This window comes from Pseudorca crassidens, chromosome 14 (assembly GCF_039906515.1).
Source record: "Pseudorca crassidens isolate mPseCra1 chromosome 14, mPseCra1.hap1, whole genome shotgun sequence".
Classification (NCBI taxonomy): Eukaryota; Metazoa; Chordata; class Mammalia; order Artiodactyla; family Delphinidae; genus Pseudorca; species Pseudorca crassidens.
In genome coordinates this window covers 56,729,238-56,746,700 of record NC_090309.1, presented here as the reverse complement: position 1 = coordinate 56,746,700, position 17,463 = coordinate 56,729,238, and the positions used below count along the sequence as shown (strand labels likewise).

The 17,463-nt window shown below is 36.1% G+C and overlaps 1 protein-coding gene across 1 annotated transcript in view; it reads right to left on the bottom strand.

Annotated features, from left to right (window-relative positions):
• Nucleotides 1-17,463, bottom strand: part of LRPPRC (leucine rich pentatricopeptide repeat containing) — a 104,102-nt gene that overhangs the window by 61,147 nt on the left and 25,492 nt on the right. Inside the window, exons 12-14 of the mRNA XM_067703110.1 lie at nucleotides 12,487-12,605; nucleotides 10,680-10,773; nucleotides 7,257-7,323 (exon numbers count right to left, since the gene is read on the bottom strand). Of these exons, the coding sequence (XP_067559211.1) occupies nucleotides 7,257-7,323; nucleotides 10,680-10,773; nucleotides 12,487-12,605 (280 nt within the window). The remainder of the gene's footprint in view (nucleotides 1-7,256; nucleotides 7,324-10,679; nucleotides 10,774-12,486; nucleotides 12,606-17,463) is intronic.

Below are 17,463 nucleotides of genomic sequence, written 5' to 3'. Positions count from 1 at the left end.
ATCTCAAAATATGATATACTCTATGAGTCCAGTTATATAACCTTTGCAAACTAAAATTATAAAAATTGAGAACAAATTAGTGGCTGCCATAGGTTAGGGATGGTGGATGGGAGATAAAGAGGTACTGGGGGCAGGGGGTAATTTGTAGTGATGGCATAGTTCTGTATCTTCACTGCAGTAATGGTTACGCAAATCCATACGTGTGATAAAATGAGATGTAACCATTGGGGGAAAATGGATGGAGAGTATACAGGCCCTTTGTGTCCTATCTTTGCAACTTCCATGACTCCATAAGTACTTCAAAACAAAAAATAAAAACATGTTCCATGCCCCTCTAGAATCCTCTGCCTTATGATAAAAACCATCCCTCCTACTAAAGCACATTAAGAAAAAGTTTTGAAAAAGATTAAATCTTATTCGTAAGTGGGGGAAAAAAATGTTTACGAAGCCCTGCATTTAATAGTGTTTCTTCCAGTTTTGGAAAAAACTCTTTGAGTAATCAGTTAGCAGAAGACATGATAAACTGACCTAAAAATTGTATCTCTAGGCTGAACTGGAAGACAATCTCTCAACTGTTACAAGAAAGTTTTTCATCTCATCCATCCACTGATTACAGAGCAGCCTCCTCTGACTACCTGACACTTCCATATGTTAAAAAAAAAATTTTTTTTTTTGGGGCCAAATAGTAAGTGAAAAAGAGTGAGCACTCAAAATATGAAGATATGGACTTCCCTGGCAGTCCAGCAGGTAAGACTCCACGCTCCCAGTGCAGGGGGCCCGGGTTCGATCCCTGGTCAGGGAACTAGATACCACATGCATGCCACTACTAAGAAGCCCACATGCCACTACTAAGAAGCCCGCATGCCGCAACTAAGAAGTCTGCACGCCGCAACTAAAGATCCCTCATGCCTCAAAGAAGATCCTGCGTGCTGCAACTAAGGCCTGGCGCAGCCAAAATAAATTAATTAGTTAAAAAAAAAGAAGATAAAATGCTGTGCAGTGAAGAATAAGATACACTAAAAATCTATATTGATAAAAAAATCAGTCATCTTTTTTGGTTAGGCTAGAATCTGCTTTAATTCCAAGAAATCTGAACCTGTAGATAGATGCTTACCACACCTAAGGAACTGGGGTCGGGGGTGGTGGTGCTGGGGAGGAAGGTGGGAATAAGGGGAGTAGGGAAATCAGCTTGCAAGGACTTGAGAAGCCAATGCCAAAAATTGCACAATATTAAGTGGCAAGATTTGCAGTGGTTTGTCATCTGTCCTGTACCATGGACCCCTTTGGGACTTCGGTGAATTCGTTTTCTCAATTACTGTTAGTTTTGTCAGGTGTGATAACATTACAGTGGTTGTTTTATTTAAAGTAAGTTCTGAGGTATATAAGAGACAGAATGACAAGAGGTCCATAATTTTAAACAGTCTAGGGGAAAAAAGGGGGTGGGGGTGGGGAAGGAATAAATGAAACAAGACTGCCCAAATCTTAACTGTTGAAGCTGGGCAGTGGCTACTTTGGAGTTCTACTTTCGTGAATGATTGAAAGCTCCATAATGAAAAATAAACACATACCATCTCTGGTCTAAATTTTACATCTCTATTCTAACTCTCAGCATTAATAAACTGGGCTTTCTTTTTAAGAAAAGCTACTTTAATCATATCTTTCATCAAACATCAACTTAATGTAGAACAAAAAGTATCCCTAAGATAGTAAATTGCCATCAAACCTGGCATGAAGTACCTAGGGAAGGCACAGAGGCAAACTTTCAAAATTGTACATACATCTAAAGTAACTGAAAATGACTAAAAGCACTACCTTGAATGTGAAGCTTCATGACAGATGGCACAGGTCCAGAAAAAACAAACTAAAAAACCCCACACAGAATCTTTTCAACTAAGCTGTGTGAAGGATAGTTAACACTTCTTCATCACACACTCAATCCGTGCAATCTGGCTTCTGGCCCCAAGCCTCCACTGAAAGTACTCTTACTATTACCACTCATCTCAATTCAAAATTCAACTAACAACTTCTGGTCCCCTTTGACTAAGTTTTGAGATTTGTGTTGTTGATCATTCCCTGCCAGTCTTCCAGTGATGCTACTCAATCTGTTTCAGAAATTCTCCTTCCCTAGGTGCTCCTTAAAAACAATCCTCTGTACTAGGTTCCAAGTGCATTTTATTTTTTAATTTTTAAGACAATCCTGCAAGCAGGCATTTAAATTCCCTGTTTCACAGAAGAAGAAACAGACTCAGAAAGGCTAAGTTTAGAATTATCTTCACCGGAAGTTCCACAGGCACCTAAAAGGATCCCACGAATTGTTGATTATCTCTTGCTGTTGTCCTATTCCCCCACCTACCCTTACCAGTACCCTTTTCTCCCCGCTTCAAATATCCACTGTTAGTCTTAACCTTCATTATGTCAATCTTTCAGCGGCTGAAAGCCATGACTCAAGGTCTAAACTTCATAACTTAGAATGAGAGCAATTGTGAAGAGCCCCAGGCTACCACTTTGGCTTTATTTCTTGCCATTATTTCATGGGCAACCATTATGTCAATCTATCATCAGGTTCCCAAATGCACTGTTCCCTCAGCTTCAATGCCTTTGCCTGGAATGCCCTTCCTTCCCCTGGGCAAATGCTTATTCATCCTTCAGCACCTTCTCTACACATCTTGCCCTGACCCATTCCTCCCCTAACCTTGGCAGAAAGAGACAGTGATTCAGTTATATATACATATATATATATATTCTTTTTCATTATGGTTTATTACAGGATATTGAATATAGTTCCCTGTGCTATACAGTAGGACCTGTTGTTTATCTCTTTTATATATAGTAGTTTGCATCTGCTAATCCTAAACTCCTAATTTATTCCTCCACCCATTTCACCTTTGGTAACCGTAAGTTTGTGTTCTGTGGCTGTGAGTGTTTCTGTTTTGTAAATAAGTTCACTCGTATCATATTTTAGATTCCACATAAAAGTGATATATGACATTTGTCTTTCTGACTTACTTCACTTAGCATGATAATCTCTAGGTCTCTCCATGTTGCAGCAAATGGCATTGTTTCATTCTTTTTAGGGCTGAATAGTATTCCATTGTGTGTGTGTGTGTGTGTGTGTGTGTGTGTGCATGTGTACACACCACATCTTCTTTATCCATTCAGATAGTATCTTCTCCTCTATATATTCATAATTACCAAGATAAGTTTGCAGTTGCTTTCCTATTTTCTGGTACCTAGTTAACAAGTTGGGGGCAAGAAGATTCCTTTTCATTCCTGAATTACCTACTACCTCACAGTCCCAGCCCTTAACACACGCTAAGAGCTAATATTTCCTGAGTACTCACAAACTGTACTTCATGAAGTACTTCCCTTCTCCTTGTAAAAATGTCATGAGTGGGAGCCTCACTGGCTGACTGAAAAGAGGAACTTAACACCTGGCACTTAACTTGGTTGACTGTGACAGGGCGAGTGTCAGAAACTTGATTTTTTTCAACATGTGAAAGGCAGCTCTGCTCCAATGGTACAGATTCCCACTTGTCAAGTTCAAACTCTTGCCATTGGGTCAGAAAAATCTCTCCTTATATCACACAGAACTCTTTATCTATGGACTACGAAGACTTAAGTGCCTCCAAGCCAATTCTCAAACATTTCTCTTTTTGGTATTTGCCAACCAAATTTTTGAACTATCTTCAGCGACATTTTGTCTCTTAGAAGTGACAATATTTCTGGGGTGGAGTTTTCACTAATATACAAAATGTACACTGCCTTCCTTCTCATTTGAACATTTTTCAGCTGGAACTATTGTTAAGAGGAAAGAAAGTCTTATTCATACTAAACATATTCTTGCCCTGGATTTGACAGAAGAATTCACTAACTTTACCAGAGTAAATGCCCTTTCAAATACTTTAAAATAGCTTTATTTTTTTAAAAAAATTTTAAAGTAAAAATTCCCTAATAACCTTGAATAATCTCATCCTAACTAATAGCAATACTGAATTTTAAATATTTTATATAGGTGACTTCGCCTCTTTAGGCTACCAGTTTGGTTTATACACTGGGAAACTTCGGGAAGGCATGACACTTAATTGGTATTCAATGACCATCTCCTGAGCTTATCAATTTACAGAAATACTAGCTTGCCACTTAAACACCACTCTCAAAATATATGAAGAAAATAGTGTTGGTCTTTCAAAAATATTGTGGGATAGCATAAAAAATTAATCTGGGCCCAAATAGGTTACAGAACACATGGGAGGAACTACTGCCTCTTGGACCATGGATCTACCACTATTAGGCAGGTAATACTAAAGGCAGATAACTCTTACAAAAATTGCATTCCAATACCGAAATGCACATCCAAGTTTCCCTTAGAATTAGCTGAAGTGACTATGCTATCTCATTTAATGTTTTATAACTTATTTCTGATAACTATGAATAATTTTTTCTGGTAACTTTAAGTGAATCTCTTACGGGCTAATCCTTATAGGAGCTGCAGGAGTCTACTGGCAATACCAATCAGTTTGGTTTTCAGAACAGCTTTCAGTCACTCAGCCAATTCTAAAGTTGCCAGAAGAGTACAACAGGACCCTGAGAAGCATGTGATAGGTGACTGTTTCAAAAGCTGTACTGAATGTACTGACAAAGGGATTTGAAAATACATATACTATTTGGCTCAGCATCAAATGAAAGAATAGAAGGCTACATTAATGCCAAGATAATGGACTGTAATGACTATGTTTTGAATTTTTAATAGTTTTGGGGGTGGGAGGAAAAGAAAGAAATTACCTCTGGTCAAATACTTCAAATTTTGCACATTCTTATGATTAATGCCAAATTACCACAACCTGAAACTTTTCGGTATCTACAATAAGAAATTCATCAACATAATATAGTTTTAGAACCTACAGATTTAAAATATTTCTCTGGAAGGGACTAATTAAAACTTGTTTTTATAGGGCAGACTATCAGAGCAGAGAGACCTTGACAAATACAGAGCCCTGGAGAACTGCAGAGGGTTGTCCTCAGGCTTCAGCTAAGTACTGATAAGCATGTTCGAGTGAAGAAACAATCTGAAGTCCAGGAAACTACCTGAGAACTTTCCAGAAGCTCAAAAAAAGACAATGCCCAGAACCCACACATGGAATTGGAATAGTTCACATTCCTAATAATCTCAAAATACATGGGCTAGCAGATAGAATTATCAGTATCAGGAGGATACTACCTTAATAGTAGGGCTTGACTACTTTAGTGGGAATAATCCTAGACTAAAAGCTGCTCTAGGACTTCCCTGGTGGCGAAGTGGTTGGAAGCCTGCCTGCCGATGCAGGGGACGCAGGTTCGTGCCCCAGTCTGGGAAGATCCCACATGCCGCGGAGCGGCTGGGCCCGTGTGCCATGGCCACTGGGCTTCCGCGTCCGGAGCCTGTGCTCCACAGCGGGAGAGGCCGCGGCAGTGAGAGGTCCGCGTACCGCAAAAAAAAAAAAAAAAGAAGTGTCGGATTTGTGAAATATAACAACTGCCTTTCAAACTGACTACGAAAAATAATAAAGGTAAAGAAGGAAATACCCATCATCTGGAAGTTTATATGAAAAACTTTTTTTCAAGTCTTTTGTCAAGGACAATTATATGAAAAGTCACTATATTTCACTTCATAATGCATTATGGGTTCTTGTTTTAAAATCTGGCTCTACTAGCATTTTTATCTACTTGATTATGTGTTCTGTATTTTCAAACTTTATAGGCACAGACCTTGGTTTTTTTTTTTTCTTAACTTCAGGAAAACGGCAATTATTTAAATGTATGTAGGTGTACGAGAGGAGTGGAACTGCACTGGCTAAATAAAGAATGGCAACAAGAATCCCTCCTACTTGTTCTATCTCTTCTTGCCTGCAATGGAGGTTCCGGAGATGTCAACAGAAAACCTAGTGCTTCCATCAACAAACAGTCTAAAAATTACTGGGATCAATATCAGAAGTCATTAACATTACAAACAAAGAAAGAATGACAATATTAGAAACTTACCCTTTTGCAACCACCTCTGCTAACACCTGATTCAACAAGGACTACCAATGGCTACTATCACCACTGAGTGAAAGGTGCTAGGAAACAGGGTAGACGCACTATCTCAAAGTATCACCCCACAGACGCCTTACTAATTACAAAGGAGATGAGATTCCTTTGCAAGGAAGAGAAGTGGGGGCCACCAATGTAAGCAAATGATCAAAATTAGCTGATGGCACCAAAGTTAGACACCTGACATTATATTCCTTAAGAACTGCCAATCACCTATGAAATATACTTGCTAAAAATGTTCAATCTGAGTCTGATCGTGAGGGAAAAATTAGGTAAACACAAAATATGAGAGGGACATTCTATAGAGAAAGAAGCCTTGACTCTTTCCCCACCACCACCAAAAAAGTAGGGAATTGTTTTTAAGAGAATAAAGAGATAGCAATCAAATACCATGCATGAACTTAACTGAATCCTCAAAAAGTAAAACAGCTGTAAAAGAATTTTAGAACAGCTGGGACAATCTTAACACAATGTATATTAGCTGATATTATAGTATTGTTAATTTTTAGGAGTGATACTGGTATTGTGATTACATAGATGATGACCTTATTCTTAAGAGAGATATATTGAAGGATCCAGTATCATGATGTCTACAACTTCAAGGAGTTCAGCAAAAAAGGAGAAAAAGTGTATATATGTATATGTCCATATGTATATATTATAGAAAAAGTGTATGAGAGAGAAAGCAAGTCAATATGGCAAAATATCAACAATTGGTGATCTACATAAAGGGTATGTGAGTATTTCCTTTACCACTCAACTTGTCTTTATGTTTGAATATTTTCAAAACAACAAAATTGGGAAAAAAGGTCATTAACATTCCCTGAGCACACCGAGGAGGAGAGTAGTATTACACTGAATAAAATTCCTCTTGTAATTAAATGCTCAAAGTATAAATCAAATATACATGCAAATCTGTCTATAACTCCAACCTGCCATATTCAAAGAGTGCTTTCTTTTTTTGAAACAAGACCTCTACCAAATCAGTATGAATTTCTTGGAATAGATGATAAAAAAAGGCAGCCTAAACTCACAACTACTTAGTAGGAAGAATAAAATAGATAAGGTTATTTCAGGTAACTAGTATACTGGAAGATAAGAATATCTGTTTCTTTCCTCACACAGTACGTCAAAAAGGAGAAATCAGTCTATATTCAGGCAAAGATTATATAAGGTGATCATCTTACCTCCTAAAGCCTAGAATTAGGCTGCCTCTCAATGAAGCAAATGAGAGAGGCAATGTATTTGATTCCACTGCAAAAGAAAATAATCATCATAAAACCCCAGACCAAAACCAAAAACTTAAATTATCAATTTATTTGAAAGCACATTTATACCAACACCTTTCAATTTTCATCTGGGAAATATTATTTTTAAAATGTTAAAGTTTGCATACAAAGTTAATTAGAAATTGCAGAAATATATACTGGCAATATAAGCTATCCTTTTAAAACACTTTACTTCATTTACATAAATCTATACAACTAATGAATTTATAAATATTCTTTTCTATAAATGGCAATTAACTAATCTACCAGCATACTCAAAGTCAGTCTGGTACACATACCAAGACTGTATGTTACTGGACAACATGGCACTATGAAGGGAGAGACTTTAACTACCCTTTAAAGACAGAAGATGAGGGGGAAAGTTCTTTTCTGAGAGTGTTGTTGGATTCTGTTGAACCACTCACACTTCCTCATTCTATTTTCCACATGATCTATGACCTGCATTCATGCAAGAGTGACAACCTAAAGTCATAATAACCTCTTTACCTCTGTTATGTAACTGATTTATACTGATCTTTCACTTTTCTGATGATTTGTTTGCTCTACTATTCATTTTGGTATTTATACAGCCTTGTATGTTTCAATGCTGACATTCTAAGCCTGATTTGCCTTAGTATAAGAATCAGGCCTTAATGCATAAGACCTGGTTCTCCACATAACCCTTGCCATAATTATCTTGGGACAGAATCACAGTAGGCATATCCTGAATTTATTTTTCCCTGTCACTATATTAAAATAGTGCCATGTTATAAGTAATTGTTTTAATCTTTTCAGTATATATGCAAAGCAGCTGCTGAATGATTCAAGAGGGATGGAATTAGATAGGAACTCATAGTGGAGGCAAATTCTGAAGACAGAATTAATAAATACAGTTTAGGTAAAGATTAAGATAGCTGGTTAACTTAAAAAAAAACTCATGGGAAAAATCACAGTAGGTTTTAATATTTGCTCATCTCCCTAAATATGAATAAAAATTTAACCCGCACACACAAGGAGAAATACTTTAGACTGACTGTTAGATCCCTTGAACAGGAAGCATAAGTTTCTCAGTGGTTTCATGTGGCATTTAAAACTCTAAAAATCGTCTCTGAAATGAGCTGTATTTAGTCACTCAGGAATTTTAAAGTGGATACACCACATGCTTTTCGGTAACCTTTAATTTTGCTTGATCAAATTAATTTCCATGCCTATAAAATCAAGTGGGAAAATGTTTCTTACTACTCCACAAACTTGATCAAAATAAGCCATTTAATAAGTCAGGGGGATGGAATGTACAGCATGGTGACTACAGTTAATAATGCTATATTTCATATGTGAAAGTTGTTGAGAGAGTAGATCTTTGAAATCCTCATCACAAGAAAAAAAAATTTTTGTAACCACGTATGTGGACGAATGTTAACCAGACTTACTGTCGTGACCACTTTGCAATATACACAAATATTGAATCATTATGTTGTACACCTGAAACTAATATAATATTGTATATCAATTATACCTCAATTTAAAAAAAAAAGACAAGGGCTTCCCTGGTGGCGCAGTGGTTGAGAGTCCGCCTGCCGATGCAGGGGACGCGGGTTTGTGCCCCGGTACGGGAAGATCCCACATGCCGCGGAGCGGCTAGGCCCGTGGGCCATGGCCGCTGGGCCTGCGCGTCCGGAGCCTGTGCTCCGCAACGGGAGAGGCCACAACAGTGAGAGGCCGGCGTAACCACCCCACCGCAAAAAAAAAAAAAAAAAAAAAGACAAGCCATTTACTTTTCTCTACTACCTGCCATTCCTTGTAGTAACCAAAAGTGCCTATCTATAAGCAGCCTACAGGGAATACCAGCAATTATAGAACTAACTGCTCTTCAAAGATCTGTAATTCAAAGGGTGAGGAAGCTGAAATCTTCTTTAGTCTTTAAGTTCATGGCATTTTTCTTCTTCACATTTAATAAACAACCTCTTGGAAACTTATTTCTAAACTATTCAAATTAGTATTTTACAGAATATTATCAAGTTTTTATTCATTAAAAAGGTGACCAAAAAAAAAAAAAAAAAAGGTGACCAGAAACATCTCAGCAAGCTGGAAGGCTGCTGACAAAAAGCATCTAGTTTCCTTAGCAACAAACAAGTGTGAAAAATTTCAAGAGATTGACAATGAAGTGGAATGGATGGTATGATAAAGGGAAAAGGCAGCTCTCATGTATCCACCTTATGCACCTAGATTCCTCAGCTAATGCTTCTGTTTTCATCTTGTCAGTATGGAAAATCTATATATTATACAGAGTAGAAGGCAAAATCAATACTCTCGGATAGCAGCCAGCATTAATACTCAACCTTACACTCAAATAACTACACCTCTAACAGTCAACGCTTTCATACTGAACACTTCGCCTTCCCCTTTATAATAATACAATAAACTATTTTAAATATCTCAAACACAGATAATATATACCAGTAATCTGGTTTTAACAAAGCTTCCACTTACACAATTTGAATATACGTTAATAAAATCTTAACTTTTAACATTTCAGTGTGCTAGAAATTGATGTTTGTATATTTATTTTTAAATGATATCTCTTTCACAAGATATGAAACACTGTCAAGATAATGCCATAGATATGTTAAAAATTAAAATTAAAAAATGTCTAATTTATTAAATTAAAACATAGTATAGTGGAAAAATAAGTTCATAAGATTAGATGATCTTGGTTCTGACTCAATCACTAACTTTGGGCAAATCATTTAACATCTCTCTGCCTTTCTTCATCTATCAATGGAGGAAGTTTATTAACATGTGATGAACGTTGTAAAGCACCCTATCATTTATAAGTGTTTGGAAACATTTACTGTGTTTTTAATAATGAGGACTGGGAGATGGCTTCGTGTCACTTAGGGCCATAATAAGCATTAGTTTAGAAAACACTTTCAAAAGCAAGATCTCATATGGTTCTCACAACTCCCACAAGGTAGACAGATAGGCAATACTATCCCATTTCATAAAACTGAAAGAACAATACGGGTATTTGTTTCAGGTACTATAATCAGCAGCTAAATTATAAACATGGACCCAAGTCCTCTGGGTCCCCAGTCCAACCTAACACCATGTTATCTCCAAGGTCCTATTAACTTTAAAGTTACTTCCAAATTATCTACAAGTTAAACTCATAAACTATCTTATAAGACTAACTTAAATAAAACATATAAAAACTTCCTTGCTTTTGAGGAAAATACTTTCAACTACCTGAGGCAGGCAGTGAGGGCATGAACCACCCTGTATGCCCTCAAAAGTAACTGAAATTAACACCTGTCAAGCTTTCTTCTAATGCTGCATACTTACAAAATGATAAAATATAGTCTAAGTTTCCATTTACTGCTTCAATTCTCAATTCAGCTTGAGAAAATATACTATCTTCATGTAGACATCCATTTTCCTAGGGATAAAGCATATTTCAATGATAATACACCTCAGCTAAAAATATTTTGATATGTCATTCAAACTTCCTGTTTTCCCATTTCTTTATATGACCGTATTCTGATAATCCTTCATTTAAAAAAGACCGTTTTCTAAAATAATGCAAATAAACTGAATAACCAAACTTCAGCAAAAGCTATGAGATACAGTTCCAACATCCCAAATTAAATGCTTATCTTCAAATTCATATAATCTGTTACCCTTAGAGTGTCTTCCTTCTAGGAAGAGTTTACTATTGAAGACATTAGAACAATTCTCTAATTAACAACAAAATGAAAATTGAATGCACTGATCTAAAATGATATTTTAAGACATATAATGAGGTAAAGATCAAATTTATTTTTATTTAACTTCAAATGGCTAATGACTTATCTCAACATCGTATTTAATAATTTAAGTATATGGGCTGAAATTTAGCCAAACATGTTTACTGAACCACTTTATAATAATAGCACAATATTGAAAATTAACTAATCAATAATAAGAAATGAATAAAGATAAATTACAGTATATCCACACAACAAAACATCATACAAACATAAACAATTATTTGTGGAATTACACACTATAATGTAAAGGTGCCGTGAAAAAAGTAGGCTTTGGGGAAAAAGAACATGTGGGAAAATTACTTTTTTAACAGTAAAATATGTATAGTACAGTGTCAAAATACACTGTTAAATACTCAGGGAAGAAAGGTAAAGACACTCAAGACATAAACTCTCCCTTGAAGAGGACTGGAATTATGAAATCATTTCAAGGAAAGAAAAGAACACTCTAACACAATATTAGAAAAATAAAGGCGTTATGTGAATAACCACCTAGGAAACAGGTCTTCTGAACAAAATATTTCTTACTAAAATGTGTGATACTCCGCCATTTTGTTCCTAATTGCATAGCACTTTATTCTGAAAATGGAAAGTGTAACCATTGCTGCCCCAGTGCACTGGGTCAATTTTTCATATGCCCCTTTATAAATGCCTTACTTATTCTGGTGGGCAGAGGAATTATCTGGCAGGAAAACAATGCTCTGGGGTCAAACAAAAGATTACTTACAAAAAAAAAAAAAAAACAGAATAGTAAATATACTAAGAGTTTATTATGAAAATTCATATAGAGGTGAAAAGTAATATTCAAAAATGAAAGGTGCAGTTGCACTGTAGAGTGGGATTAAAGAGTGAAACTATTTCATTTAAATTTTGTCTGATATTGACATACTGTCTTTTCAACACACAAGAAAAATACTACTTCACCTTTATAAGACTTTTAAGTTTAGTAGCTACAGATGCTAGACTTCCCTGGTGGTCCCGTGGGTAAGATTCCATACTCCCAATGCAGGGGGCCCAGGTTCGATCCCTGGTAGGAGAACTAGATCCCGTACGCATGCTGCAACTAAGAGTTCACATGCCACAACTAAGAAGCCTGAATGTCACAACTAAAGATCCCACATGCCACAACTAAGACCTGGTGCAGCCAAAATAAATAAATAAATATTAAAAAAAAAAAACTACAGCTGTTACACTAACCAATATTTTTACAAAGCTTCAGAAAATTATATACCAACATAACCATTTTAGTCTCAGCTCAGTGACTTTTTTTTTTCTTTGATTACCACAAAACATTAGGGAGGAAAAATGTTCTTCAATTATGAAATTAAAACCACACTTGCACTCACCTGCAAAATAGCACGAACTGACTTTACACTATCAAAGCATGGAAACACGTAATTTATGTATGTCTCCTGATCAGGAGTTACTCCTATTTCATGCATTTCTTTGAGGACTTCAACTATACCTGTAAAATCAAATTTAGAAGCACAAAGATGAGGAACTTGGAATAAATTAACAAAAAAATCAAAAAGTTCAGTTCATTTACTTTCTGAATTATAATGTAGGAAAAGTACTCAGCATTTTGTTTATCTGAAAGAGAAAGAACAACAGAACTGGATAATAAGATGATAAATGAAAAAATTTTATTGCTCCTTCCTTCATCTCTCCCTATTAATTCAGGAGAAAGTGCTAAGGAAATACCCTAGAAATTAAAAGAAAAATGAAAACAAGCAAGATGCTTAGTAATTTCCAGTATCCCAATTGAACAGAGATCATAAAACACCACTGCTATCACAGAGCAATATGGATCTACAAAATAAAACTTGACATGACTAAATACTGCAGAGAGAAGAGATTAGAGGAATGGGGTGAGAGGAAATCTTTCCAAGACAAAAGTGTTGTTTTTTTTTTTTGCAGTACGCGGGCATCTCACTGTTGTGGCCTCTCCTGCTGCAGAGCACAGGCTCCGGATGCGCAGGCTCAGCGGCCATGGCTCACGGGCCCAGCCGCTCCACGGCATGTGGGATCCTCCCAGACCGGGACACGAACCCGTGTCCCCTGCATCGGCAGGCGGACTCTCAACCACTGTGCCACCAGGGAAGCCCTGTGCTCTTCTTCATATGCAAAGATTACTGAGCACCTGACAGGAGGACATAGCTGCTTTTCTTTTCTTTTTAGCTGCTTTTCAATTACTTGTAATAGTCTTGTGCTAATCTAATGTCCTCAATGTCCCTTCTGGCCAGTATTGACTGCTTTGTCTGATAAGACACTACAGAGAAGTGACAAAACAAAAACAGGTTTTGCAATTTAAAGAGACCTACCTTTCAACCCGGGTTCTTCCACTTAATGGCAGTGTAAATCTGAGCAAGTAACTCCACTTTTCTGAGCCATTTTCTTAGCTTACACACTAGAAATGGCAATATGCCAGAACCGTGCCTTCTAGACACTTTAACATGTACCTTTTGGCTTGATCCTTCTACCCACCATCCATGGATTAAGCAAGGCAATACGAGTCAAGGCACTCAATAAATAGAACAATTTTCTGACCTATAAGATTCAAAAATTGTAAATATTACCCACAGGTATGGAAGAAATTCTGTGGTCTAGGCCTACAGGAAGATGGAAGACAATAGAAAAAACAGAACATACTGAACAAAAAGAACCGCAGTATTACAACTAAGTTTAGATCAATATATCAGGTTCATACTAACAAGGCTTTCATTTCAGCCTACTGGGTGGGCAGGGAGAAGGGGGGTGTATACTTCTCTATTTAAATAAAGCCGGAAATGCCTTTAGAAGTCCAATAATCTGTATTTTAACAAAAGTGTTAAAGTAAGCGATTTCTTCAAGATCAGAGACGTGTCTTGAAAAAGAAACCTTGTCTCCTAATTGCTGGCAGGTGCTTGTAACACTACAAAACTGCAAAAACCTACACTTTTCCCTCCAATCAGAAGGATGTGGGATCAAGTCATTTTGCATACAGGAATGATAATACAGCTGCCTATTTACTTCTCAGGATGGTCATTAAAACTAAAAAAAAAAAAAAAAAAGTGTGAAACCCTAAAAATACTAAACAAATGTTAACAGTAACAGTGATTTAATTTTTTTAGCTGTCTTAAAATACTCTAATAATTTCTAAAATTTAGCATAAGGTAACTCTATTTCATTTTCTAATGTTTGAAAACAGGCCAACAAATTGATTGCAGATAGAAGATTCCTATTCCTATACAAACACTTCCCCTCATCATCTATGCCTCAAATATATTTTATTCTCTTAATTTATTTTTCCAATAATGTTTTTCAGGGAGGGGAGTGCATTCTGCTCATTTAGATGACCTGGGTTGGTAGCATTTGTAACTCATGTATCTTTCCAACTGAAACTAAAGCAGGTTTAAGAAAACCTGGGTTCACACCATTGCTCAGCCAAGTTCAATCACTCCCTCAAGCACTCTGAGGAAGCACACAAGGATATTCCCTTCAGTAACTATAGTTGGACAGGAAGAGGGAAACACTTCTCAATAAGGAGAAAGAAAGGTGATTGATCTGACATACCTACAAATATCCTCAAAAATACAATTCATATTTCTTTTTAAAATAAAAGATTAAAATAATCATATATTAACTTAGATAAACGAGGATCCCAAACCTCTGTGAACTTAGAAAATCTAAACAATCTAGTAAAAATATATCAAATGTAGGCACAAGAAAGTTTATGAATCTAAAGGAAAGTCTCCATTCAAAAAGTTTTATAAGAATTAAAGTAGTTCAAACTATTGGGAAAGATATATGGTTTTCCTGAACAAATTCCACCAACTAGGACTCTTTACTCCACATAATTTTAGACTCTGCCCAGAGCGCTCACTTTACGAGGAGGCAATTTCTTACTTTTTAAAAAGTATCATCTACTCAACCATTCACTCAACTGGCATTTAGGTTTTCATACCAGCCCTTCCTTTTATATTTTACCTGTTTTATATTCTTATTTTCATGTTTCCTAAATATACCAAGGGATGTAGATAATCCCTCAATCACTCTGCATTATTTCCTCTCACTTGGGCCAATTTGCTAAAATTCTAAGAGAGGACTTTTCCATTTGCACAACAGAGAAAAATACTAGCAAGATAAGCCATGAGGAAGTCATTATAAGAATCTTTTTTAAGGGTTAGCCAAATTTGCAGCCAGGAAAATTCTAGAATTCAATGAAAGTTTGATCATCCTATTGTTGAACACTTGGTTCAGTCTGATCTGACCTCTACATACCTTTCTTTGATTTCCTGAAGGGTTTTATTTATTCCTTATGAAACACTCCTCTACATCCTCCATCTCTGTAGCCATTATTTTCTTCTGTTAATTATTTATTTCTACCAGTTTATAATGACTTTCCCCAGACAAAAAACAAATTCACTGCACTAAAAAGAATCTTACTTTCTTATCTTACACTAAAGAAACTATATAGAATATATACAGCCATTTCCCTGTTACATGAAGAAAAGACTATAGAATACATACTTTACTCTATTTCAGGACTTCCTGCAAAGGAGAAAGTACTTTTTAAAAACTGTAAAACAGCTGACAATCTCTTGTACTCTCAAGTTAACTTTCCAGCTTTCCTATTTTTCCAGTTAAAACCTTCACTGATTAAAAAACTTGGTACCACTTTTAAAATATGTCCTTAATGCCAAAATCGATACCTAATTTTTAACCAATAGCTAAGAATTTTTATAAAACAAGTACGGCATATTTACAAGTGTCTAATATGGAGGTGTTACGGTATTAAAAATAAGTATTTACAACAGGAGGACAGAAATCCTAGTTCTAATCCCAGCACTTCTGACAACTAGATGTGGAACCTAAGATCAGCCACTGAATCTCTCTGGGCTCTCAGTTCCTTCATTAATATAATGTGAGCTTTCAACAAGGCACCTTTGATTCTATGATTCTAAGAAAAAAATGGCTTCAAGATAAAGTCCACTTTTCTACTAGTTTGAGCTACAACTATGGAAAGAATTACCTGAATTCTTTCATGTTTACTAAGTAGTAAAAATGTAGTAACCAGTTCAAGTCTAGATACCATGATAGGCTGAGAAAAGGAAATTTACCTGATGAATAAACAAACATTTCAACAGGAGTACCAAAAGTATTTTCATATCTGTGTATTGTGGACAATACTAACATGGCCAAAGATTTTCATGGAATGATGTAAACTTTCTGTGGTTCAAAAATACTAGGGTTAAAGGTTAACTCTTAGAGTTTTCAGAACTGGAGGATATGCAAAGAGTTAATCAACTAGCATGTTGTTTTCACAAAAATTTTTCTAAAAAGGATTTAGAGACTTTTACAGCCAGAAACAATTAGGGAATACTTGTTTCACTATTTCCTTTAAACCAGAAGACGGCTATATATTTAAATAAAATTGCAATATGAAAGTCTGCTAAAAGCACTTTTTTTTGTTGTTTGTGCATTTTGTTTGTCACCCAATGTCATACTAACAACTCTGCATCTCATTCTAAAGCACATTATACGGCGAGATAAAATGAAAAAGACCATTTTTTGTTTCCCCAAGGGGGAAGTACTTCTGTTAAAAGCATCTTTTTATGAGACTACTCTTTCTGAATTACCAATAATGCAAACCAAAGAATTAGATACTGTACTCTAAAATTTAATATTTGTTCAATTCTTATTCATATCCTATAGACATCCCATGTGTACAGGTAAAAGTATGCTAAATGCTTAAACGTACTTAAGAACCTGAAAGATTGAACATTTCTGTCCTTCAATCAGTTGGCTGTCAGGTCATGAGCATTCATTTTGCAATAAAAGTTTTCCTGCCTTTCCTATTATTTTAACTCAGCTCAGTTAAGAAGAAATAGACTGGTCCACAAAGAAAATGGTCTGATTGTATATATTTTATCTTTAATAAGGCTAAACTAATTTCAAACACTGTATGTATGTAAAATCAAGAACTAAACAGTTTTTTGAAAAACTTAAAAACAATGAACTATTTAAAACCACAATCACAAGTCTGAATATCAAGATCAGAGATGAATTAAGAAATGAAATTAAGGGCTTCCCTGGTGGCGCAGTGGTTGGGAGTCCGCCTGTCGACACAGGGGACACGGGTTCGTGCCCTGGTCCAGGAAGATCCCACAGGCCGCGGAGCGGCTGGGCCTGTGAGCTATGGCCACTGAGCCTGCGCATCCGGAGCCTATGCTCTGCAACGGGAGAGGCCACAACAGTGAGAGGCCCGTGTACCGCAAAAAAAAAAAAAAAAAAAATGAAATTAAGATGAAAGAAATCCATTATGTTTGTTTTTTAAACGTTTA